General features: G+C 51.0%; 3 protein-coding genes across 9 annotated transcripts; all 3 read right to left on the bottom strand.

The window, feature by feature from the left end:
* Positions 1 to 304: 304 nt before the first annotated feature.
* On the bottom strand, positions 305 to 15,760 carry B4GALT2 (beta-1,4-galactosyltransferase 2). Of its 4 annotated transcripts, none has more exons than XM_010595293.2 (7): positions 15,686 to 15,760; positions 13,608 to 13,963; positions 13,154 to 13,389; positions 4,596 to 4,786; positions 4,269 to 4,391; positions 4,049 to 4,153; positions 305 to 1,188 (listed from the first exon to the last, which is right to left on the bottom strand). In XM_010595293.2, exons 2-7 carry the CDS (start codon positions 13,909 to 13,911, stop codon positions 1,038 to 1,040), a joined length of 1,110 nt encoding a protein of 369 aa, XP_010593595.1. In that variant the 5' UTR covers positions 13,912 to 13,963; positions 15,686 to 15,760; the 3' UTR covers positions 305 to 1,037. The 4 variants fall into 4 exon arrangements, with proteins under 4 accessions (XP_010593595.1, XP_010593596.1, XP_064137928.1 ...); XM_010595294.3 differs by having other exon boundaries at positions 15,582 to 15,712; XM_064281858.1 differs by having other exon boundaries at positions 13,608 to 13,800; positions 15,582 to 15,701.
* A 1,106-nt stretch (positions 15,761 to 16,866) lies between these two features.
* On the bottom strand, positions 16,867 to 20,489 carry ATP6V0B (ATPase H+ transporting V0 subunit b). Its single transcript, XM_003415551.4, has 8 exons — positions 20,323 to 20,489; positions 19,537 to 19,585; positions 19,224 to 19,307; positions 18,838 to 18,915; positions 18,556 to 18,625; positions 18,386 to 18,437; positions 17,826 to 18,016; positions 16,867 to 17,171 (listed from the first exon to the last, which is right to left on the bottom strand). Exons 1-8 carry the CDS (start codon positions 20,387 to 20,389, stop codon positions 17,145 to 17,147), a joined length of 618 nt encoding a protein of 205 aa, XP_003415599.1. The 5' UTR covers positions 20,390 to 20,489; the 3' UTR covers positions 16,867 to 17,144.
* Positions 20,490 to 20,591: 102 nt separating this feature from the next.
* DPH2 (diphthamide biosynthesis 2) lies at positions 20,592 to 25,990 on the bottom strand. Of its 4 annotated transcripts, none has more exons than XM_003415351.4 (6): positions 25,324 to 25,990; positions 24,999 to 25,111; positions 24,537 to 24,760; positions 23,657 to 24,340; positions 23,393 to 23,569; positions 20,592 to 23,310 (listed from the first exon to the last, which is right to left on the bottom strand). In XM_003415351.4, the coding sequence occupies exons 1-6, from the start codon at positions 25,468 to 25,470 to the stop codon at positions 23,186 to 23,188; spliced, it is 1,470 nt and encodes a 489-aa protein (XP_003415399.1). In that variant the 5' UTR covers positions 25,471 to 25,990; the 3' UTR covers positions 20,592 to 23,185. The 4 variants fall into 4 exon arrangements, with proteins under 4 accessions (XP_003415399.1, XP_010593592.1, XP_023410397.1 ...); XM_010595290.3 differs by having other exon boundaries at positions 25,376 to 25,989; XM_023554629.2 differs by lacking the exon at positions 24,537 to 24,760 and having other exon boundaries at positions 25,324 to 25,989.
* Positions 25,991 to 26,029: the final 39 nt, after the last annotated feature.

The raw sequence follows: 26,029 nt of genomic DNA, 5'->3' as shown, positions 1-26,029 counted from the left end.
AGGGCCCTCACCCCAAGCATCTCGGGCTCACCCTAGGACACCTCTCGGCCTCGGGGCGAAATGGGCTTCCAGGCAGGTGCAAGAATCAAAATATCTGGGTTCACTGAGTTTATGACTTGGTTGCCTTGACCGCCCACAGACAGCGGCCATGTAAACCCTTCCTCTGTGGCCCACGGCAGTCTAGAGCGGTGTGGGGCACCCGGGCAGCAACTGTACGTTGGACCATTATTGCTCCTCGCAGTAATATACCCAGGATAACTGGGTTCAGGAACCCAGATCCCCATCTCAAAGCAGACAAGGGGGCTGCTCCATTCACGTTTTTTACTAAAGCACCCACACAAGTTTCTGTGCAATGTACAAACAAGAGCCGGCCCTGGGGCTACTGCCTCCTCTGAGACAGGGAGGCGGGAACCAGACTGACTGATCCAAACCCCACCCGCCCCCCATGCAACAGCCCGATCCCAAGATCCCAGGTAGTGACACAGCATCCCCTCTGGTCCCCTCCTGGGACTGCTCCCCAGCAGGGAGCACACCAAAGTTTGCCCCCTACAATGTTGAATGTAAAAGGTTTCCCCTCCCCTGGAAGCATGGGAGATCCCCAAGACTGAGGATTCCCCCTGGAAGTGAGACACTGCCCCCTAGACAAACCTCCCACCTTTCCAGGCCCTAGGGGGACTCAAGGGGGGGGAAACTGAGGCACAGAGAGGTGGAGTGACCTAGCCCAGGCCACTCAACGAGGCAGTGCAGGGGCTGGCCCGACCCTGACAGTGAGGGGGACTGGGCTGGGAGGGAGGGGCAGGAAAGAGGGTTGACTCCAGCGAGGGCCACACTTGAGGGGTCAGCCCAGGCTGGAAGCCCCCAAAGTGGGTTCTGAAACTTCCAGGTACAGCTGGGGAGCCTGCTGAAGCCCTTCAGAAAACAGGGCCCACAGTCTCAGTCCTGGGAGCTCCCCCAGCTGCCCTCTCAGCCACCAGCCAGGCTATAGGTCAGTCCTCTGGCAGGCAGTTCTCGGTACTGGGAGCCTCTGTCCATTGCTGTCAGCCCCGAGGGGGCCATGATGGGGGCCGGCCAATGTCCACTGTGATATTGGTGAAGAGTGGTTGCCGAGACACCTCCAAGACCTGGTACCGCACTGATCCAATGCCATCCCGCTTCATGGTCAGCTTCGTGTTTTGAATCTTGGTAAACCTAGATATGATGGAAGTGGATCAAGTCAGGGCTAGTGTGCGGACACAGCTAACCACTGAACTCAACATGGAAATTCTGGGGCAAAGGCTCAAGTCATTCCAGGGGTGACTCGGTTCACCTTGCCACACCTTCCTCTCTCCACCTGCCTGGGCCCTTTGTTCTAGCATCTGCCCTCAAAATGGAGATCTCACCCTCTTCAATCATTAATTCTAGCAAACAGAATTGTGATAACGTCACACATTTCTCATAGACCTTCCTTCTAAGCCTTAGACCCAAATGTGGGGCATCCCATAGGGACCCCAAATGCAACATGTCCTATACTGGATGCATCATCTTTACTCCCCAACCCCATACTATCTTCTCATTTCCTGATCTTTGTCATTCCTTCACCATCTTTTCACTGAGCATTCCCTATGTGCCAGGATCTGCTCTCAGCACCAGAGAAAGCCATGGACAGAGAGGCAAGAACTTCCTCTCACAGCAAGTCTACTTCACTAGGGCAGACAGGTAACAAACAAGGAAACACTGAGTGCTAAGCACTATGCATATGCAGAAACAACTGAGAGATATGACTGGGAGTACCAAGATGGCTGCTTTGGAACGGGTGAGCATGTGACGCCAAGTTTAGAGCCAGGGGAAGAGATTCCAGGCAGAGCACATTCAAAGACCCTAAATGAGGAATGAGATTTTGCACAGCTGAGGGGCTCAGTGTAGCTAGAGTTTAATGGACCAAGGGGAAAAACACAACAAGATGAGCTTGGACATTATAGCCTGTAAGGGCAGGGCTCCGTAAGTCAGAGTTAAAAAAAGCAGCTCATATTTTATTCTGTGAGTGAGAAGAAGACACTGAGGGATTTTTAACCTAGTTAGAAGCTTTAACTCGGTTGGGAGCAAGGGCTGTCTGGCAGGGAGTATAGAAGGGCAAGGGGGAAGCTAGAAAACCAGTTAAGGGGCCATTGTAGTAGTAGTCCAGGCAAGATCACAGAGGTTAGACTAGGGCCAAGGTAGTTAAGGAAACAGTGGGTGAGCTCAGATGTTTCGGCGGTGGCACCAACAGGACTTGCCGATGCACTGGACAAGTAGGGAGAAGGAAAGAAGAATCCAGAACTCTTAGATAGGAGGCAAAAGCACCCAGGTGGATGGAGCCATTCAGAGAGTTCAAGTCAGAAATTGAAGGCTGTCTTGCCATTTCCACACCCAAGGCAGGCATTACTAATTGATGATAGCATCCAGACTTGCTACTCTTGAAACAGGACCCAGGCTCCTGACATGTGCTTCTAGAGAGCTCCACGCCCACCCTCATCCCAACTGCTTGGATCCACTGTATCCTTTTATGCTCAGCTTGAATCCTTCTCCTGAGCTATCCCAATACTGCGCACCCTCCCTGAGATACCCCGAAGCCCCTCTCCTCCCAGTCTGTCATGCCTTCCCTGCTCACCATGGTTTTCATCTGAACTGCATTTTCTTCAGCTCCCTGAGTTCCCGTGTGCCTCATGCTTCTGGCAAATACCAACCCTACATCAGTGCTGCAAACCACCTCCCCCACTCCTACACCCTGAGCTGAGAGCAGAGAAACCCTACTGTTTAAGTTGGGGGCACAGCAGCCCCCCGGGTCCTTACCCAGCATGCCCCCAGCACCCCATTGTTTCCCTTCAGGCCTAGTCTGCTTCCTTTCCTGCTCACCAGTGGCTAGCCCAGATCTTTGCCTTCCTCAAGTTCAAAGAGCAATCCTTCTAAACACAAATTCGATCCTTTCATCGCTTCCCATTACCCCCGGGATAAAAGTCAAACTTGCATCCTGGAATGCAAGACCCTTAACACCCAGCTCTGACCCTCCCCTCCTGCCACAGCCTTTTATCTTCAGAGATCTTAAAACCAAACAGTTTAATAGTCTTGGCATATACCATTCATACTCCAGATTCTTACAATACTATTTCTGTTACCAAACTGGCCACCACTATGAGCACCATGCATAAAGTGTGTGACAAATATTGGTTGAATGAGTGACACTTTTCAAACTCCAGTTTACCATCACCTCCCACCACTACTCCCTCTTCTGCCAGGATGGCACCCTGCCCTGATGACCTTGTTCTGTAACTGTGCCTCTTCCTCCCTTGAATGAACCTCATGAAGGACAGTGGGGATTAGGTATGACTGCTCCCTCTCTACAAGGCTTGGCACTCAACAGGCACAGAGCAGCGTCAGGAAGCCCTTGTCAACACTTCACACACCTTTTGGGCACTTATCCCAGCCTGGGACTAGGCACCAAATCTGTTACATCCTCAGCGATGGAGCCACTTCCTCCAATCACGGGGTCACCACTGTCTTTCCACTCCCCACCCCATGCTGTTTGGGCAACCTTTGTCAATGTCCCTAGGTCCAGGAGGTACGCCCAGTGCCCGCTCTCATTCAAGCTACTTCTGGAAGGGCTGCTATAAGAAGGGTTCATGCAAGGTGCACAAGTGAGTTCTGTGAGGGCACTGATGGGAATGCAGTCTTCTCAGGGACAATGTGAGCCCTGCCTTTAAATAGTCAGTCACCTCAAGGAACCAGGGGCAAGAAATATCTGGGACTCAGGCTGAGATGGGGGTTCCCACTGAGAACAGGGATCAGGGGTACCAGATGTCACTTCTAGGAGTTAAGGGTTAGAGGTGTTGGGGGGTCACATCTGGGGATCAGGATCACCTCTCAGATGTCAGTGGCACTGGGGGTCAGGCGTGCTGGGAGGTCACCTCTAAGGTCAGGGATGCTGGGAGGCTATCTCTAGGGAGTCAGGGATTGGGGGTACTTGGGGTCAAGAGTTGGAGATACTGGGAGGTCACCTCTAGGGGATAAGGGGCTAGGGGGGCTGGGGGGTCACCTCTGAGGGTTGGGTTCATTATGCTTGTCCCGGTCGTGCTTGATCATGCGGTAGCGGCCTATTCGGATGTCTGGGCGCGAGATCTTCATCCCAGTCAGGGAGATCCTGGGGACGGGGACAGATGGACTGGAGCAGGCACCAGGAAGGGCAAGGAGCCCCACCCAGTCTGCACCTGACCCCTTCACACAACCAGTCTACTCTCCACCCTGCCCCTACTCACCGGTTGAAGATGTCGTCATCTTCACCACCCCAGCCCCAGTACTCGTTGGGGAAGCCATTGATTCTCAAAAACTGGGCTTTACTCAGGCCTGACACACCTCCAAAGTAGCCAGCATAGGGCAGCCTATGGCATGAAAGGCAGGTGTAAGTGTGTGTCCCCAGGGGATTCCAAGAGGACCACAGATGGTATGACTAGGGAATGTTCAACAGGGAGCACCAGGAAGCAAAGGGAGGCCCTGGGGATGGGAATGAACGCCTGGGTTTGGTGAGGATAGCTGGGGAGGTGGGAGTGGGAAGGTCCAAGTCCAGTTAAGAACAGAGCCCTCACCGGAAGCCAAATTTGTCCATAGCAATGGCGAAGTGGCGAGGCTGGTCGCCACAGCGGTACAGGTTGCGGTCATCCATGGGGACCAGGTCCACGTCGCTGAAGATGAAGCAGTCATAAGAGGCGTCTTCCTTCAATGCCTCTAGGAAGCCCACATTGAGCAGCTTGGCCCGGTTGAAGGTGTCCTCACCATGCTGGGGTGTGGGGAGGGGACAGGTCAGCTCTGGGCCCCTCTTGAGTGGGGACCTGTGACCACCCTCCCTATTGGCCCCCTGGGGGCCTAGCCTCTCCCTCTCTGTCTACATGGCTCCCCTGGATTCTCAGGATCAAGTCCGGCTCCTAAACCTGGACCTGGCCTTGGAAGGCCTTCATCACCTGCTCCAGCCTCCTCTGTGGCCACGGCCCTCTAAACCCTAAAGGCCAGCCACAGTACATTCTTCAGTGGTCCCAGAAAACAACAGACTTTTTCTTGTCTCCAGGCCTTTGGTGATAGCAGTTCCTCCTGTCTGGCATACTTTCCTTCTCTGCTTGTCAAACTCATGTCTAGAAAGGCTTCCCTCAACCAACTTGACCTCGTAGACATATACGGAACATACCACCCCACAGCAGCACAGTACACATTCTTCTCCAACGCACATGGATCATTCTCCAGAAAAGATCATATTTTAGGTCACAAATCAAGTCTTAATAAATTCAAAAACACTGAAATAATACAAAGCATCTTCTGTGATCATAACACTATAAAACTAGAAATCAGTAACAGCAAGAACAGGGAAAAATTAAATACATGGAAACTGAATAACACCTTACTTCAACACTACTGGGCAATAGAAGAAATTAAAAATGAAATTAAAATTTCTTAGAATCAAATGAGAATGACATACAACATATGAAAACCTTTGGGACTTTCACTTAAAGCACAATAAATATTAAAAAAAAAAAAAAAAAACAGGAAAACCTTTGGGACATAGCAAAAGCACTGCTCAGAGAAGAATTTATAGTATTAAATGCACACATCAAAAAAGAAGAAAGGACCACATGAACCATAGCCTTCACCAGCCTAAGGCCAGAAGAACTAGATGGTGCCTGGCTACCACCACTGACTGTTCTGACATGGATTACAATAGAGGGTCCCAGGCAGACGGAAGAAAATTGTAGAACAAAATTCAAATTCACAAAAGACCAGACTTACTGGTCTGACAGAGACTGGACGAGCCTGAGACTACAGACCCCAGACACCCTATTAACTCAGAACGGAAGCTACTCCTGAAGTTCATTTTTCAACCAAAGACTGGACAGGCCTATGAGGAACATGTTTCTTAGTTCAATCAGGTATGTAAGACCAAATGAGCAACACCTGCCCAAAAGCAAAGACAAGAAAGCAGGAAAATAAGACGAATGAACAGGATCCGAGGGTATAAAGGGAAATAGGGAGAGTGCTGACACATTGTTGTGATTGCAACCAATGTCACAAAACAATTTATGTATAAATTTTTGAATGAAAAACTAATGCAAGAGGAAGAAGGGCCAAAATCAATAGCTTAACCCTACAACTCAAACAAATAGAAAAGGCGTAGCAAAAGAAGTCCATGGTCACCAGAAGAAATGAAACAATAAATAAGATCTGAGCAGAGATAAATGAAACAGAGAAACAATAGAATCAATAAGACAAGAAATTGGCTATTTGAGAGGATCAATAAAATTGACAAACCACTGGCCAAATTGACAAAAGAAAAAAATAAGAAGATGCAAATAACCAAAATAAGAAATTAGATGGGTGATATTACAACAGAGCCAAATGAGATAAAAAGAATCATAACAGAATATTATGAAAAACTGTACTCCAACAAATTTGATAACCTAGAAGAAATGGACAAATTTCTAGAAACACTACCTACCTAAACTAACACAAATAGAGGTAGAAAATTTGAACAGACTCATAACAAAAGAAGAAATTGAAGATGTCATTTAAAAAAGCTCCCAACAACAAAAAAGGCCCCAGCCCAGACAGCTTCACCGGAGAATTCTACCAAACATTCAGAGAAGAGCTGACACCAATTCTATGCAAACTATTCCAGAGCATAGAAAAGGGAGGAATACTCCTTGATTCATTTTATGAAGCCAGCATAACCCCGATACCAAAGCCAGGCAAAGACAACATTAAAAAAGAAATTTACAGACTAATATACCTCATGAATATAGACACAAACATTCTCAACAAGATTCTAGCTAACAGAATTCAACAGCATATCAAAAAAAAAAAAAAAAAAATCATGATCCAGTGGGGTTCGTACCAGGGATGCAAGGGCAGTTCAACATCAGAAAATCAATCAATGTAATTCACCACATAAGCAAAACAAAGGAAAAGAATCACATGATCATCTCAATTGACACAGAAAAGGCATCTGATAAAATCCAACAGGCTTTCCTGATAAAAACTCTCAGCAAAATAGGAATAGAGGAAAATTCCTTAACATAATTAAGGGCATACATTCAAAACCAACAGCCAACATTATTCTCAATGGAGAAAGACTGAGAGCATTCCCCTTGAGAACAGGAATGAGACAAGGACGTCCTTTATCACCACTCTTATTCAATATTATATTGGAAGTCCTAACTAGAGCAATAAAGCAAGAAAGGGAAATAAAGTGTATCCAAATTGGAAAGGAGAAGTAAAGCTATCCTTATTCACAGATGACATGATCCTATACAGTGAAAATCCCAAAGACTCCTCAAGAAAATTACTGGAACTAATAGAAGGATTCAGCAAAGTGGTAGGGTATAAGATCAACGCAAAAAAATCAGTTGGGTTCCTCTACACTAACAAGAAGGACTCTGAAAAGGAAGTCAAGAAAACAATACTATTTACAACAGCCCCCAAAAGGATAAAATACCTAGGAATAAACCTGACCAGGGACATAAAAAAGACTTATACAACAACAACTATAAAACACTACTGCAAGAAACTAAAATTGATATACATAAACAGAAAAACATTCCATGCTCATAGGCTGGAAGACTTAATATTGTGAAAATGTCAATACTGCCAAAAACAATCTATAGATGCAATGCAATCCCATTCTAAATCCCAACAATATTCTTTAATGAAATGGAAAAACTAATCTCCAACTTTAAATGGAAAGGAAAGAGACCCTGAACAGCTACAGAAATATTGAAGAAGAAGAACACAGTAAGAGGCCTCATACTTCCTGATCTCAAAACTGACTATACAGGGGTGGTAATCAAAACAGCCTGGTATTGGTTCAGTGACATACACATGGACCAATGGGATAGAATTGAGAACCCAGAAGTAAATCCATCCATCTACGGGCAGCTGATCTTCGACAAAGGGTCAAAGTCCATTCAATGGAGAAGAAACAGTCTCTTTAACAAATGATGCTGGCAAAACTGGATATCCATATGCAGACAAATGAATCAGGATCCATACCTCACACCATGCACAAAAACTAAGTCAAAAACGGGTCAAAGACCTAAATGTTAAAGCTAAAACTATAAAATTCCCGGAAGATAACACAGGGTCAAAACTAGGGGACCTAATTTTTGGCACAAATAGCCTATCAGAGAAAACTGAAAATGTATGAATGAAGGAAGGTAAATGAAATAATTGCAACCTCCTAAAAATTAAACACTTATGCTCATCTAAAGACTTCACCAAGTGAGTAAAAAGAAAACCTATAGGCTGGGGAAAAATCTTTGGCAACAATGTATCAGATAAGGGTCTAATCTCTAAAATACATAGAAAACTTCAACAACTCAACAAAAAGACATAATCCAATCAAAAAATGGGCAAAGGACATGAACAGACACTTCACCAAAGAGGACATTCTGGAGGCCAACAAATACATGAAAAGATGAGCGAGATCATTTGTCATCAGAGAGATGTGAATCAAAACTACAATGAGATACCATCTCATTCCTACAAAATGGCAATGATCAAAAAAACAGAGAACACCAAATACTGGTGAGGTTGTGAGGGGACGGGAACTCTTATACATTGCTGGTGGAATTGTAAAATGGTACAACTACTATGGAAAACAATATGGCATTTCCTCAAAAAGCTAGAAATAGAAATTCCTTATGATCCAGCAAATCTCAATCCGAGGCATATATCCTAGAGATGTAAGAGCAGTGACATGAATAGACGTACACACACCTACATTTGGACTGGGCAGTGTTTCGTTCTGTTGTGCACAGAGTCGCAGTGAGTTGGAACCGATTCGACGGCACCTAACAACAACACACCTACATTCACTGCGGTATCATTCACGATAGCAATAAGATGGAAACAATCTAAGTACCCATCAACAGATGAATAGATAAACAAATTGTGGTACATACAACAGAATACTATGCACCCATAAAGGATAATGAGGAGTCTGTGAAACATAACATGGACGAATCTGGAGAACATTACGCTGAGTGAAATAAGTCAATCACAAAAAAACAAACATTTTATGGTCCCACTGTTATAAAAAGTCAAGAATAGACATATAAGCAATTTTCACAGTTATTTGATGGTTACCAGGGATGGGAGGGAGAAGAAGGCAGAATCACTTTCCAGATAGTAGACACTTGTTACTTTTGGTGGAAACCCTGGTGGCTTAGTGGCTAAGTGCTATGGCTGCTAACCAAAGGGCTGGCAGTTCGAATCCACCAGGCAGTCATTGGAAACTCTATGGGGCAGTTCTACTCTGTCCAGTAGGGTCACTATGAGTCAGAATTGACTTGACGCCAATGGGTTTTTTGTTTTTTTTTTTGGTTACTTTTGGTGATGGGAAAGGCAATCCCAAATATGGGTGAAGTTCCCACAACCTGACCAAGGTAAATAAAGACACTAAGAAGTACACAAGGAACAATTTCGATAAATGCTGCAACATACACAATTCTGCAACAACAGTATAAACAATCAAAAAACATCTGTGTGGTTTACCTAGGTAAATATGGATGCATACATGTGTATGGGAAGGCAAATGCAAGCAAATGCACGTGCATGTAAAGGTGTATCTGTAGGCATGTGTACATACACGTTTGTGTGTACTGTGTATATATCCACATACACAGCAAACTACACAGGGGGCACTGTTATGGAGGCTTCCTAGACAGCCAAAAAACTCACGTGGTTGGTTTACTGGATCAAAAGGCTTGGGACCATAGTCTTGGGGGACAATTTAGTCAAGTGGCATAAAATAGTTCACAAAGATAATGCTCCACATCCTATTTTGGTGAGTAGTGTCTGAGGTCTTAAAAGCTTTTGAGCAGCCATCTAAGGTACACCTAGTGGTCTCTACTCATATGGAGTAAAAGAAAATGAAGGAAATCAAAGGCTCAAAAAACAAATTAGCCCACATGAACCACAGCCTCTTCTAACCTGAGACCAGAAGAACTAGATGGTGACCAGCTACAATTACCGACCATTCTGACCAGGGACACAACAGAAGGTCCTGCATACTATGGGAGAAAAATGCAGAACAAAACTCAAATTCCTAAAAAAGGCCAGACCTACTGGACCAATAGAGGCTAAAGAACCCCCGAGACTATCCCCTAAGATGCCCTTTGAACTTGGAATTGAAGTTATTTCTGCAGGTCACCTTTCAGCCAAATAATAGATTGGCCTATAAAGTAAACAGTATCACTGGTGAGTAATGTGGTCCCTTAAACAATTAACTATATGAGACCAAAGGTTAACATTTATCCAAAAGCAAAGATGAGAAGGCAAGGAGGAGAAGGGAAGCCAGATCAATGGAAACAAAACAGACAGAATGGGAACAATGAGAATGCTAACACATTGTAAAAATCGTAACCAATGGCACAGAACAATTTGAACAATTTGTATAAAAACTATTAAAGAGGAAACTAATTTGCTGTGCAAACTTTCACCTAAAACACAGTATCAAAAAAAAAAAAAAAAAGCCTTCCCTAGAAAATCTCCAGCCCCCGCCCCAGCATAATTATTCATTCCTCGCTATGTGCTTCATTTATGTCAATCTCCAATGAGCTCTCATTCATTCATGCCCTGTGGCACTCTCCTTTGTGCCAGGCCTGGCAGTGGGGATCCTAGAGATATGCAGCCTTGGTCCCTGACCCCACCGAGCATAGTCACGTAGTGAGATGACCAACGAGAGCCCCACATGAACAATGCCTAAGATGCAGGAGCAGTGCGGACTGAGGGCACCAAGCTCAGGCACCTTCCCTCTCTGGCTCATTTGGATCGATGACCAACTCCCTGGGCAGCCTCTGACACCAAGAAAGGACTAGGTAAGTCACTTATCTCCCACATAAAAAGATCAACACAGGCCTACTGGCAGTCCCAACACAAGGAGCCTGGGTTCCCTGAGAAATGGGGCTGCAGTGGCAGGTCTTGAGGCAGGGATTCTGGCCATGCAGCCCTGAGCACAAGGCTCCCGGAGAGAGGGTCTTGGAGGGCAGAGCCCTTCTGAAGTGAGAAGAGGCATGGCTGTCGCTTTTCTATACCAGCATGCCTGAGCCTGGGCGGTGAAAGCTGCTGCCCTCTGAAACCCTGAGCTGCCCAGGCCTGCCAGCTTTCCTCCCTTCCTCTCCTGCACCTTCTCTCCCACCAGCCCCTGGAAGGATTGTCCACTTCCCCTGGCTCACCAGCACCCTTTCTGACCTTGCTCACCAGCCAGGAGCCCTGAGTTTCTCACACAGTTCATAAATGTGCTCAGTTCTTCCCCATCTGACAAAAAACCTCCCTCTAGCCACCACCCTACCTTTTGCCTTCCCTTCTTAGCAGAGATTTTTTAAGAGTTGTCTTCAATTGGCTATTTCCATTTCTTCAAATCCGATTCCTTCTTCAACCCACTGCAATCTGCTCCCGCCCCCACCATGCCCCTGAAATGGCTCTCACTGGGCCCACCTTGTTGCTAAATCCATTGGACGCTTCTTGTCCACATCCCTCCTTACTCCCCCGGCAGCACTCACACAGCTGCCATGGCTTCCTTCCTTACTCTTTTCCTGGGCTTCCAGGACAGCATGCTTTCTTGAACCCGACCTTTCTGGCCAATCTACTCAGCCTCCTATGGTGGCCTCTCTTTCTCCACTTACCCCCTTCATTGCTGACTTTCTCTGAGCTTCCTTCCTCTGCCTTTCCTCCTCTCACGCCCCATGCTCCCTGGGCATGTTCCGACATGGCTGGTTTCAGGGACCACTACATACTGGGGGCTCCCAGATCTCTCTCTCCAGCTCAGACCTCACTCCTAGGTCATTTCTTTGCCTACTAAACACTTTCTCCTATATCTCCCAGAGGCACTCAAACTTATCACATGAATTCAGAGCCAGATATCTCCGAGACCTGCCCCAGCTCCTGTGTTCCTCATCTCACTCAGAAGTGCAGCCATTCCCACAGCAAACATCCAAGACCGAGACCCTCATGATGCTTGACATCTCTCCTCACTTTCTACAATTTGCATAACATCTTTCCTCTCATCCCCACCGCTACTGCCCTACTGACAAGCACTTTCATCATCTCCTTCCTAGACATCACAGCCTCTTCCCAGCTGGTCACCCTGCCTGTTGTCTCTCCCTCATCCCATTCCCCACATGCAATCAAAGCAATTGCTAAAAGCAAGCATAATGCATTTCCTCCCTCATAAAACAATGGTGACCCACCGCCTTCAGGCTGGAACCCAAATGCTTGACATGCCTCCCAAGATCCTTCTTGATTTGGCCTCTGCCAGCTCCTCCAGCCTCGTCTTTGCTACCCACCCCACATGTTGAACCCCAGCCCTCAGCCGACAGTTCCTGAACACATAGGGCAGCTGTCCCTCTAGACCCTGAGTCCTCCAGGTCCCTCTGCCTAAAACATATGCCTCCTCCAGTCCCTCCAGCAACAGATGCCTATTCATCCCAAGTCTCATCTTATCCATCTCTTCTCCAGGGCTAGACCAGACCTGTCTGTGCTCCCATGGCCCCCTGCTCCAACTCCAACCACTCATCAGCTTACTGGAGTCTACAAGAATCCACATCCAAGTCAGGAGCCTCTGTGGGCAGGGAGGGCCTGTGTCACATCCTTTCTGGGACCCAGTAGCCAGGCCCCTGGTAGGACTTAGATGCTGAACTGAGTCTCCTGGTCTTAGCTGTGGGCTACATAAGCCCCTAAGGGCTCTGCAGGTTCTATCCCTCTGTCAGAGTCTAACTCTCCCTCTCCTTGGTGCCCTTCACAACCCCTCATAGCCAGCATACCCCAGACCTCCACCATGTAGTGGGGCCTGTCGATAGTAGACAGTGGGACTCACTACTTTCTGAGGCCATGCACATGCCTGCTGGTGCTCATGTACATTACATGGACACGTACCTCTTTACACACTCGTAAACCTTCCTGTGTGCACAAGGACACACATATGCCCCACATGCCCATCACATATGGGCGTACCACAGGCAGACGTGCACCCACAAATGTCCCTAACCCCACAAATGCACCAACAGGTACATGGGCCCCTACGCCTCTCACCAACAAAGGCACACCCACAGGTACACACAGGTTCCCTGGTGGCCAGTGTCCAGCTGAGCCACAGACAGCACACCTGGTTGATGACGTAGATGCTGTAGCGCAGCCGCTGCCGCCTTAGGATGGGGTGCAGATAGTGGAGCCAGTAGCGTAGATGCTGCTCCCGGTGTCGAAAGGGGATGATGACTGCTACAGTCTGGGCTGGGGTGCAGTCGGGTGGTGTGTAGCGGCCACCCAGGAGCACGCCTGGGTTCTCCCTCTGCACTCGCTCCAAGGGCATGGGTGAAGTGAACTCAATCAACAGTCGACCCACTGCAGACAGGATGGTGCAGAAATCAGGGCCTTAGCCAGAATACAGGGAGATCAGCCCCTCCCCCAGCCTGGAGGTGGGCAAGGGAATCCCCAGGAACAGCCCTCTTACAACTGCCCTGGACCCTTAGCACTCCCCAAGGCTCAAGACTCCATTCCCCAAGTCAAACTGGTGAGACCCTCTTCCCACCCCTATACCAGGCCCCACCCTGTATGCTCACCAAGACCAGGCGGTGAGTCAGGACAAGGTGGCAGGATGGGAGCCGTGGGGCCAGGCCGGGCACTGGGGGCCTCGGGGAGCCCGGAGCTGGGGGCAGTGGCGTTGGGCCGAGAGCAGTTGGTGCTGCTGCTGGCAGCAGGGTGGAGGGCATGGACAGGGCCACGGGCACTGAAGCGGCTGAAGAAGGCCAGGTGCTGCGCGTAGACATCAAAGTAGAGGATGACGGCCACGAGAAAGTGCAGCAGGCAGAGCAGGAGCACAGCCTTGCAGACGCGCTCCAGCGTCCCCCCCAGCAGCCTGCTCATCCCGCAGGCAGCCACCGGCTGGCCCAATGGGCCCAGGCATCCGGCTGCCGGCCTAAGCAGAGGCAGGAAAGAAACAGACCCTGCAGGTTAGGGCAGGATGTGCAAGGCTACCCATCCACCTCCTGCTCAGCTGCTCACACTCATGGACCCACAGCCTCACACTTACCTGCTCATGCCCCCCATATTCATGTACTCACATTCTATCCACAAGTAGGCACACACAGTCTCTGGCAATTCAGTACTCACACACCTTCAGACCCACCTAAGTACTGAAGCACATACACTTACATTCATCATCCTCTCTCACACACACACAAATACAGCCTCACACACCCTCACACTCAGGTACATACCCTTACTACAAGACCACAAACACTCCACCATGTATTCCCAAGGAACATGTACACGAACACGTGAACTCTGATCACAGTGGCTCATTCCTAAACATGGAAACACGTTTACCCACATATCTATATGTGTACCTGTGCCCCAGAGAACAGACATGCCACAGGGCAACATTCTCAACAAAGGATTCCTGGTTTGGGGAAGAGGGACCATCAACTGATACTACTGTGTAGGAACACTTTATACTTACAACTTCATTTAGTCCTTTCAGATCGGAAGTGGTTTCATCAGGGAAGTCTCAGGGGCAAGAAGGCTAGGCCACCTGGGACCAGGCTGGGAAGTGGCCCTGACCTGAGCACCCGGGTGGCCCAGGGCAGCCCAAATATGGGCAAGATGTTTATGGGATCTCTTCTCAACAGATCAAAACGTAGGGTGGGGCTGGTTGGAACACTCTGAGGCCTGCCAGGCACTGCTGGTTCTGATTCCAAGAAGGGAGACACCTGGGCCCTGGAGACAGCACTCAGAGTGGCAAGCAGGGGTCTGGCCTGGGCGATGGCTCCAGTGTGGTTCCGACAGAGCAGCAACCACTTCTGGGCACTTCTGTCAGTGCTTTAGGGAGCAAGGCAAGTCTCACTCACAAAGAATCACACTGGGCACCCCTGGCCCCAGCTACAGCCACCCACACTCAGAGACACACAGAAAACTACATACCCAGTCAGAGACACACCAGGGTGACAGTTACACAGAGTCACATACAAAGAATCACACTGGGCACCCCTGGCCCCAGCTACAGTCACCCACACTCAGAGACACACAGAAAACTACACACCCAGTCAGAGACACACCAGGGTGACAGTTACACAGAGTCACATACAAAGAAATCCCCTGCTCCTGGACTTACAGTCATACATAAAGGTTCCCGGCCAGCTCACACCCAGACCCACGTGCAAACATTCCGCCCCTCCCTCAGGGCCAGGGGCTCTGGGACAAGCCAGCGGCCAGACTGAGGGGTGCGTTTGGGCGGGGCTGGTAGCCGGAGTGGCTTGAACACGTGGCACCCCAGGATGGGGGAGGCTGCCAACACCCGGTGGGTGTGGAACTTGGGTGTGGGGGGCAGGGCCGTGGATGGGGGCAGTGAATGTGGGGCGGGGGACGCAGGCAAAGGGGAAATGTGAACGGAGCGCCTCCCTGCGCCACGAGGCCAGGGCGAGCGAGGACAATGAGGAAGGCTGGCTGCGGGCAGGCACAGGAGCTCCGGAGGGGAGCCGAGGGATGGACGGGGGTGGGGGTAAAGCCAGGCCAGGGTTTGGCCGCCAGCGCCTCACCGGGTCCTGGGCTGGGATCTTGGGGCCGCACTCGGGGTGCCCCTCGCGGGACTGGGTCTGGAATCTCGGGACCCTGGGCTGGGGGCCGCGCGCCGTCCTCTCACCCGGCGCTCGGGGCTCAGCAGGGGGCGCCGCTCCGGCTCCGGCTGGGTTCCGGGCTCCGGCGGCTGCGGACGGCTCGGTCCCCCATGGCCCGGCCCCGCCGCCTCCCGCCGCCCCGTCAGCGGTCCCCGCGGCCCCGGGGCCGCCTCCCGCCGCCGCCGCGGGCCATGGAGCGGAGCCGCCCCGGGGGGCAGGGCGGGGCCGGGCGGCTGGCCAGACGAACGGACCGGCGGACCGGCAGACCTACGGAGCACAGCGCCGCCGCCTCCCTCCCGCGCTACGGCGCCTCGGAGGGGCAGGCCTCGCCGGCGCGCCCGCGCGCGCCCCCGCGGCCCCCGCCTCCAGCGCGCCCGCATCCGCCGCGCGCGGCTCCGACGCCCGCCCCTGCTGGCTGCCAGGCCGCGGCGTAGCAAAGGGTGGAGGCTGCGCAGGACCAGGGAGGTGCGTAAGAAATTGGTCAGATCGTCGAAAGGTTTGATTTGAGGTCTGACCGGAGGCGGGATGGCGGGAGAAGGAGTGTGAACTCAGTCAAGTAAGGGGACCTGAAGTTTGGGCATACCAAGAGTGGAAGGTTAAGGATTTATCAACTCATGAATGGGTTCATGATTACAGGGTCGCTCCAGCGAGACGGGCTGCTGGTTGGGCAGGAGCCTTAAAGGTGTGGACAGAGGGTGTAGAGGTGGCCTGAAGGTGGCTGGGGCTTCCGGAGTTGTAGGAGGTTGGGTAGAAGAAGGGAATTTGAGAATGGACAGGAGTGGGAAGAGCTAGACAGGGCCCTGAGAACAAGGGGTCGGACTAGAGGTTGCTTGGAAAGGATGGGCATTGGGATTATCAGTAGAGAGGCAGATTATCATCAGACAGGTGGATGAATGGGCTCCAAGCCCCACAGGAGTAGGGGGTAATGGATGCCTGAAGGTAACCAGGTAATTAGATGCAGTCAGACAATTTGGACCTAGCAGACAGGGCCTTGAGGACATGGAGCTAGGAGGACCCCAGGCACAAACACACCAAGAGACCACATCCCCAGAGACCCTCATTCCAGTCAACAACCCCTACCCTCTCCCCTCAAGAAACTAGCCCTGTCCAGATCACAGCAGGTGTGTATAGTCAGAAAGTTGGCAAGAGGCTGTTTACTTTCTCTGTGAAAGGAGGTGGCGCAGGAGGGCTACGGAAGCTGCACTGATCCAGACAAATACCACCACATTTATTTCACAAACACTGGGTAAAGGTGGGGGTGCATGTAGGAGGTCCAAATGCACAACTGCACACAGTTGTCAGTGGCCCACTTCCCACATGAGGATCCACCAAGCAGTGCCTCCAAGTCGACAGGCTGCAGGAGGTGACGGGAAAGAGAGCCCTGAACACCAAGCTCCCTGAAATGCTAAGGGGCACAGCTCCAGCTGTCTCAGGAAAACCACAAATAAATTAAGAGTGGGGCACAGCCCCATCCATACAGATCATCTAGTCACCCATCTTCACTCTGGAGGTCTGCAAAAGAAGAACAGGAGAAATCAAGGACAGTGACAAATGACAGAAGATCAAACCTAGCAAACCCATGACTGAACGGACAGACAACAACATATGGATAACTGGAACAGAATGGACACACTGTGACAAATACAGATGAACAGGAACAGTCAGACAGTCACAGTTAGACTGTGGAACAGAGAAAACTGATCACAAATCCACACAGTCATTGTCAGACAAGACACATACAACTCAGACATGCTATCCTACTAAGAGGCACAGAAACACACAGGCCCTGAGAGGCACAGTAAAACACATGAGACAGACTCATAGACAGATCTCACCCAGTCTAGTTCACAAATAAGCACAGATAGTAGACAGGGAATGAATGACAAAGAGATAATGAAAAAGACATACAGAAAGAGACTGGATGAGAAAAAGATACATAGAAACAAAACAGGAAAAAAAATAAGACAATTGTCAGTGATGATGAATCAAACACAAAAATAAACTGAAAGTGTCAAAGAAGAAAACCAGAAAATGGGGACGAGGTGGAAGGAAGTGTTTGGGATTTCTACCATTATAGGTAAAGAAGAGAAGCACTCCAGCTCCTTCAGAAGGAGGGAGAGCTGGTTAGGGGCAAGAATACAGAGGATCTCTGGGGGAATTTAGCACCTGGAGGATTGCAACAATGACCCCAAAGAGGCCAATGGCGCTGCCAAAGATCTCCACGATGAGAATCTTTACAAAGAGGCTGGGGTTCTGAGCATCCGCCAGGGCAGCCCCACTGCCAACGATGCCCACGCAGACTCCACAGAAGAGGTTACACAGTCCCACTGTGAGGCCAGCCCCAAACATGGAGTAGCCTGTGGGAATCAGGGAAGGGAGGACTGAAGTTCAGCCAGGCACAAGGGAAACAAAGACAAGGGCCCAACATGGACTGACAGGGCCAACCACCACCCTAACTCTGCAAAGCAGGCCAAAGTAGGCAAACCAAAAAACCAAACCCATTGCTGTCAAGTTGATTCCAACTCAGCAACCCTACAGGATAGGGCAGAACTACCCCATAGGGTTTCCAAGGAGGAGCTGATGGATTGAACTGCTGACCTTTTGGTTAGCAGCCAAGCTCTTAACCACTATACTAGCAGGGTTCCAAAAAATGAACAGTCCCAGCTGGGGTGGGGGCAGGAAGCAGGTATGAGGCCCCAGCTGTGCGCCTTCACATACCCACCTACCTGCATGATAGTTTCGATGGCCGATGGCCTTGGGGTTAGTGGCAGTGAAAGGCTAAGAGAAGCAGAAAAGTAATCAGAAACCATTCCCTATGCCATTACCCCACCCCATCTCTAAACATTGGGTACAACATACTGGAACAGATGCCCACCCCGACCCGGGTCCTCCATACCTCAGCCATGTTGCTAATGACAATTGCCATGATGATGCCATAGATGGCCACAGCCTCGCAGAAGATGATGCTGGTGGTGGTAGTGGTAAGGGAGGGGAGTTGGAAGAGTTAAAGAGTTGAGAAAGAAACCAACCTTCTTCCCGAAAGAGTCTCCATCAACCTTTCCCCCACCAACATCCCACCTGACCAGGAGGCTGGTCAGGCGCAGCACTGTAGGTCAAATATACAGACAGCTCCCAATGCACCTGAGTCCGGCAATTTTCCAGGGACCCTTATGCTTACCTGACCAGGTTCTTGGTCTTAATCCTGGGGGCCTTCACTCCTCCCCCAATGATGGAGGAGCCTGTAATATAAATGCCCCTGGTGGAAGGATAAGAAAACAGTGAGCAGAGCCCCAGCTGTCATTACCCCCAAGATGACTAAGGATCCAATGACACCACCCCTGCATGACTAGCCCCTCTCCCCAGTTCCAAAACCCCAATACTCACCAAAGCCAAAACAAAAAACCTGTTGCCGTCGAGTCGATTCTGACTCATAGCAACCCTATAGAACAGGGTAGAATTGCCCCATAGAGTGTCCAAGAAGCGTCTAGTAGATTCGAACTGCTGACCTTTTGATTAGGAGCTGTAACATTAAACCACTTTGCCACTAGGGTTTCCAATACTCACCAGGCTGCTCCAACTACAGACAGGGAGATAGCTAGACCAATGCCCAGGTTCGACCACATGAAGGGGGACGTCTCAGTAAGGAACCTGGTGTAGGGGTGGGGAAGAAAGCAATTCAGTCCTGGGGAAGGGAGCATGAAATTCACAGCCTCCCCCACCCTCAAGTCCAACAGACTTCAAATCTCTCAAAGATCCACGTCCCAGCACCTGCATGTAGGGAGATGAGGAGGAAACAGGGAAGGGAGCTCAGACAAGAACAGAGGAAGGCTGAAGAAAGGAAACTCCTAAGGGGATCCTCTCCTTGCCCCTCTCTTACCATGCCACATCAAAGCGGAAGCCCAAATCAAAGATTGTGTAGCAGATTCCTGCAGCAATGAGAAAAAAGGGTCAGGATCTGGTCTGTAGTGTGAAACTCCTCAACCTAGATAAGGAGCTGACCAGCAGAAAGGCCACCTCCCTAAAGGTGTGTCTACACAGAAGTCAAGGGCGAGTCCTCAGGCCCACTCCCAGGCCGCCAGAATGGCTGTCTATACAGATTGCCCTGCTCCGGCCTCCATTTTCAATCACTCCCTCAGTGCCGTGTCTCCCTCAGTGACACCATCTCCCAGACTGAGCCCCTCCAAAGGCACATCACCCGGCAGGCCTGAACACCCTACGGGAAGGGAGAAAGCAAGAGCCCTGGCCAGCCCTACCAGATCCTGCCGGCCCAGCCCGAACCGCTGTTTACCCAACAAGCTGGGGGCGGTGGTGTAAACGACCAGGAAAAGAGGAACTGGAGAAGCTGGCTCGTGACCCAAGAGGGCCGGTCAGGAGCAAGAGAGAGACAACAGCAGTGAGGCGGGGGAAAAGGACAGTAATGACAGAAAGGGACGAGTGTTCCTCTTGCGTTCCCCCACCCCTCGCCGCCCCACTCCCAGCAGCTGGAAACCCAGGTTTCCTCTGCGGGGTCAGAGGTCCCCTCAGACGGGAAGCAAGTCCCGAAGCCCGGGGTGCACAGCCCGCGCTGAGGCCCGGCATCCCGGTGTCCCATTCGCCTCTGGACTCCAGCCCGGCCAGCACAGACCCGATCTACCCCCTGAACCCCGCTAGGGCCCGGCCTCACCCACGACAAGCATGGTGGCCCAGAAGGCCACAGTAACCCCGGAGTAGAGCAACGCGAGACCCGTCATGGCGGCAAGGACGGCGGGGATCGGGTCGGTGGGGCCAGAGCTAAAACCGCGTCCCTGCGTTCACCGTCCACCCCGGAGTCCGCCCCACAGCGTCACCTGACCCGCCCACGTGAGTCGCCCGCACCACGTGACCCCACGCCCGGCTCTGCGAAGCGTCGCTGCCCGCCTCCAACATGGCGACGCCGGAACTGCAGGCGCTGAGGGTTGTGGTTGTTGTAGGCGCCCGCCTTGGAGGACGCCCCACATTCCCCTTTAGTTCCTGCTCTGGCGCTCTTACAGTGTTTCAACCTCTGGTTAGTCCCTTTCGTGTCTCTCAACCCAAGCCCGCTCCTTCTCAGCCCCTGCGTCCCGTCTCGCTTCGCCCCACCAGTCCCGCTTTATACAGGAGCCTGCACAGAGGTCTCCAAGCCACTGCTGACCCCCGCTGGCTGCCTCCACTCTCCCAGCCACGCAGTTCTACCCCAGATCCAAGAGCATGCCATGCCCTTTCTCAGTTTGCTTGTGGCGTTTCCTCTGTCAGAAGCACTCCTCTTCTTACTCACCCCATTGCCTGGCTAAAATCTACTTTTTTTTTTTTTTTTTTAAATCTACTAGTCCTCATAAATCCTTCTTTCCTCAGGAAGCCCTTTCTAATCCAGAAGGTGGTGTGCCTGCTTATAAAGCTTGCCTATTAAAGCTAGGTCATGTTACCCCCGTTTAAAATAACCTTTTACTTAGAATAAAAGCCAAAGTCCTTACAATGGCCTGCTAGGCCTCACTCGATGAGACTACTCATCCCTTTTACCGGGCCTTCATCTCCCACCCACCCCAACTCTAGTTGCATTGGCTTCCTTGCTACTCCTTTACCATGCTAACCACATCCCCATCTCAAGCCCCTTGCACTTGTTCCCTCTGCTTTTCTTAATTATCCACGTGGCTCACTCCATAACTTGCTTTACACCTTTGCTCAAACATTACTTTCTTCAAAAGGCCTTCCTTGACTCTTACAACTTCTGCGCCCCCACACTCCCTATTCTCCTTCCCAGCTTTATATTTTTCCACAGTACTCATCCCTTGGAAATTCTATGGGGCAGTTCTACTCTGTCCTGTAGGGTTGCTTTGAGTTGGAATCGACGGGATGGCACGGTTTTTTTTTTTTCATCACTATATGGCCTACTTAGTGTTTCACATTGTTTACCTAACTCTTCCCATGAGAATATAAGCACCATGAAAGGATTTTCATTGAGCTCACTGCTGTATTTCCAGTTCCTAGCAAACAATGGGTGCTCAATACAGATTTGTAGAATACATGATTGGTGCCAACCTTTCCTCAGTCACCAAGGTCAGTTTATAGGTCTGCCTCTACCACTAGACTGGGTATCCCTGGGGTTGGAGACCTCATCTCCCTTGTTCACCTTCATATTCAAGAGGTGTCTTTTCACTTCACCTCTCTCAACCTTAAGGGTCCAGCAACTTGACTTTGCTTGAAGCACCCATCCCACTGGTTAAGCTGTGGTTACCCTCTGCCCAAATGTCCTTTACACTCTATTACTCCTGACAATTACTTTTCCTTCAAGAGATCCAGTTTCAGTGGCACCCTCTTTAGGAAGCCTCCTCTGGGCTCCAACTGCCCCTGGGGCTTCCCCCTCACAGACCGTACTGTTTCACTGTGTGGCAACCACTATGAGGACACCAATCAGGTCAGATTCAATTTACTTCTCTACCCACAGGAACTGTGCAGGACCTATAGTGTTTGATGAATAAAAAGAAGGAGAAGGGGGAAAAGTATCTGGTTTATTCAAGTTTCTGTGAATTCCCTGAAAAACACAGTAAGAGTCAGTGTAGACCAGTGCCGTCCAACAGAACTTTCTGTGATGATAGGAATGTTCTATAGCTGTGCTGACTCCTCATGTAGCTATTTAAGGACTGGGATATGATCAGTATGGCTGACAAACTGAATTATCGATTTTATTTAATTTTGGTTAACTTAAGTTTAAATAACCCTGTATATCTAATGGCCCTGGTATTGGACAGTGCAGGCCTACACCTGTTAAATCATTGCCATCAAGTCGATTCCAACTCATAGTGACCCTAAAGGACACAGTAGAACTAACTGCCCCATAGGGTTTGCAAGAAGCAGGTGGTAGATTCCAGTGGCTGACCTTTCGGTTAGCAGCTGAGCTCTTACACACTGTGCCACCAGGGCCCCCAGCCTATACCAGTGGTTCTCAACTGGGGGGCAACTTTGTCCCCACAGGGGACATTTGTCAATGTCTAGAAACATTTTTGGTTGTCACTATTAGAGGGGGAGAGATTACTGGCATCTAGTTGGGTCAAGGCCAGGGATCATACTAATATCCTACAATGCACAGGACAGCCCCTTTCAACAAAGAATTATCCGACATGAAATGCCAACGGGGTAAAGGTGGAGAAAGCCTGGTCTAGAACATCTAGCACCTGCCCTTTAACAAGGGCAGATCCTCAATTACAGTCCAGGAACTGGAATTGGCCAGAGATCCTGGTCTATTCCCAGGAGAGCAGATGGGCTCAGAAGGCCTCAGGGAAGCTCCTAAGCCTTTCGCAACAGTCAATCAACAGGCATTTACTAGGCCAATATGTGCTAAGTCTTGTGCCAGTGCCATGACAGGACAGAGCAGGGTCCTATCCTCAGGGAGGGGCTGACTGCCCTCCCTCCATCCAAACTCCTTCTGGGATCCTGGCAGGGGAGTGAGGGGATTAGTGCAGGGAGCTGCAGGGAACACCAAAAGTCACAACACTGATTCACTAGTCCATCTGTGTCTCTGGGCCCACATGGTATCAGCTGCTTCCTTCATCCTCATAGGCGATGGCAATTCCTCGTCTTCCACGCACAGCTCCTGTCACTGGCGTCTGACCTAGGCGGGGCTCCAGCCCCTGCCAGCTGCGAGAACTGAGGAACAAAGCTGCAAAGGAAGGGACGCTCAGGCCAAGTGGGCTGAATGTGGGGGAAGACTTCAGCTAGAGGTGAAGATTTGGCACACTTACCTGCAGGGCTGCTCTCAGCCAGTTCCAGCTGGGGCCGCGGGGTCAGGGCTGAACACCCAGGAGCATTTGATGACTTCCAGGCAGGTGCAGGTCGGACCTCCCCAGTAATGAGTGACACATCTGGAGTGTCCCACAACTCTGAGTCGGGTGGTGGGAGGGGCACATGGAAAGGAGAGCCTGAAAAAAAGGGACGAAATAGATCAATTATGGCTCCTCCACCCCCACCCCAAGTGTTGCCAGTTCAAGCAGTGCCCCACTACTCACCAGGCAGCAAGTCCGCATAATGTGTGAGGTGGGGGGCCAGACCTGGAGGTGGCCAGGCAGGGTTGCAGGCAGCCTCCAGCTCACATGGTGCCAACACAGGCTGGAAGAAGCCACTAGAAGGCTGGGGGGCCAGGGCACCCAGAGGACAAGCCAAAAGCACAAAGACATCCACTTCAGGGAAGTTTGCAAGCTTGGCAGGAGTGGGCCGTCCCAGGGCCAACACATAGCTACGCTTGCCGGCAGCTTGAGTTAGGTTCCGAAGGTGTGCCAGAGCCTCGCGGTATCGGGCCACACCCAATGTGCCTGCCAGCAGCCCCACCACACGGGCATCTCTGGCACGCTCCACCAGATACTGTCTGCGTGCCCTTAGCCGCCCAGCTCGAACACTCTCGTCCTGACACTGCCCTGTTTCTGGGCAGCAAGAGGAAAAGGGCCGCCCTGGTGCCCAGCCCAACAGCAGGCGACTCAGGTCCGGGTCAAGGTCAGGACCAGGGCTGCCTTTAGAGCCCCCCACATAGAAGGCACCATACTCTTCCAGGCACCTTCCCGGGGCCAAGGGGAAGCGGCGTCCAAAACGCTCCAGGGGCTCAGGCTCTGAAGTGAGGCAGCCCGTTGGCAAGGGAAGAGCTGGGCTGGAGACAAGTAGGTCCAGGTACCTCGGGCGCAAAAGAGTAGCCAAGGCCTCTGGGGGGAGGAAGAGGTGATGTCAGGAGTGGGGCCTGGCAAAGCAGGAGTCCCTCCAACCCCAGGAGACTGAATGTGACCCAAAAACAAAGGCTAGGGCCAATCCTATAATGACAGCTCTATGAGAGTATACTAAAATGGGGAAATTAAGGCACGAAGCAGTTGGCCCACCCTTCCTACACGCATAATGCCTCACCCAGGGCATGGGCACAGGCTGGCTCACTCAGCAGCACCATAGGTGCTGTGGGGTCCAGGTTCAGGGCCTCAAATGCCTTGGCACAGAGCTCCAAAGCCACAGAACGTTGACCAAGGACGAAGGTGACAGGCAGAGGGCGGGCTGGAGGGCTCAAGCAGGCAGGGCCAAAATGTACAAGAGCCTGAGCTCCAGCTTGCTCAGCACCCAACACGTCCACACAGCAGCTGCAGGGGAGAGACCATCATTGAAGGGGTTCCTATCAGGAAGAGAGTTGCTGTCATCAGCGGGAAACATGGTCAGTGAAGAAGATGATGTGGTGAAAAAAAGGCACCATGGTAGAAGGGAGTTAGCACCAGAAGAGAGACATCATCGTCAAATAAAAACAAACATTGGGGACAGACATTTAGGAGAGCCTGGATCCCTAGGCCTACCTCACCCCAATCCACAAGCCCAAGTTCACACCTGCCATACGCCGTGTCTCCCAGAATGAACATTTTTGACCCTGTGATCTCTTCCAGTCGTGTAGCCACGGACCCAGCGTCTCCCAGTAGCTGATCAGGGAACTGCAAGGCCACCTGTAAATATAAACCATGGAGTCAGGATGGTCTCTCCTTCCTCCAACCCCCAGGCGCTCCTCACAGGCAATCTTTCAGGAAGACACTATTCAACCTTCAAAGCCCGTCCTCCAGAGGAGTACCCCCAGGAAGGCTTATCTTCACAATATCCCCATTCTCAGGGAGACCCTTCCCCAGGGAGATAAGCCACCCCTTCCCAGGCCTGCCCTCACCCGCTGACACCCCAGGTCGCGGACAAATCCAACGACTCGCTCCAGCTCATACATTCGGTCCAAGTCCGCGAGAGGAGTGAGCAGCCCTGCTGTGCCCGCCTTCCGCTGCAGCGACGCCTCCGCGGGGCTGCTGAACGTAGACTCCATTAGGGGGGCAGCTTGGGGACGGAATGCTGCGGGAACTTTCTCAATCAGCTTCAGGTCCCTCGTCCTCAAAACAGCCCTCAGTGAGTCAAGTCGCGATGGTGGTGCAGTCAAGGTCTGACCGCAGCCCGTAGCCCACCCACCCGAACACCCTTTTCTCCAGTGCACATGGTCCCATCCCCGAAATCATTTCCGGGTCTTTGGGGCGGAGCTGATAGCAATTTTACCAATCCTAAACCAGCACTGCTCCCTTCCTCCAATCTTCGCCACCAAGCCTACGCCAGAGAACCAATGATCTGCCTCAGAATGCGAAGCCAAACGGAAGTACTTCCGAGGAAGGCGCGGAGCCTTGTGGGCATTGCAGTCCTCCTGGGGCTCCCGTCAAGGCGCTGGGAGTTTTCCGGTTCAGGGGGCCTCTGGTCCTTAGGGACACCAGCGACTCCCTGAAAAAAAAATGCTCCCATTTGAGCAGCTCCTATCTGCCGGACACTGTTAAGCACTTCATGTGCACTCTATCATCTGGGAGGTAAAAAAAAAAAAAAAAATCATCTGGGAGGTAGCA

Source organism: Loxodonta africana, chromosome 3 (assembly GCF_030014295.1).
Source record: "Loxodonta africana isolate mLoxAfr1 chromosome 3, mLoxAfr1.hap2, whole genome shotgun sequence".
Classification (NCBI taxonomy): Eukaryota; Metazoa; Chordata; class Mammalia; order Proboscidea; family Elephantidae; genus Loxodonta; species Loxodonta africana.
Note: the sequence above shows the minus strand (reverse complement) of the source record. Positions and strands in the feature narration are given on the sequence as shown.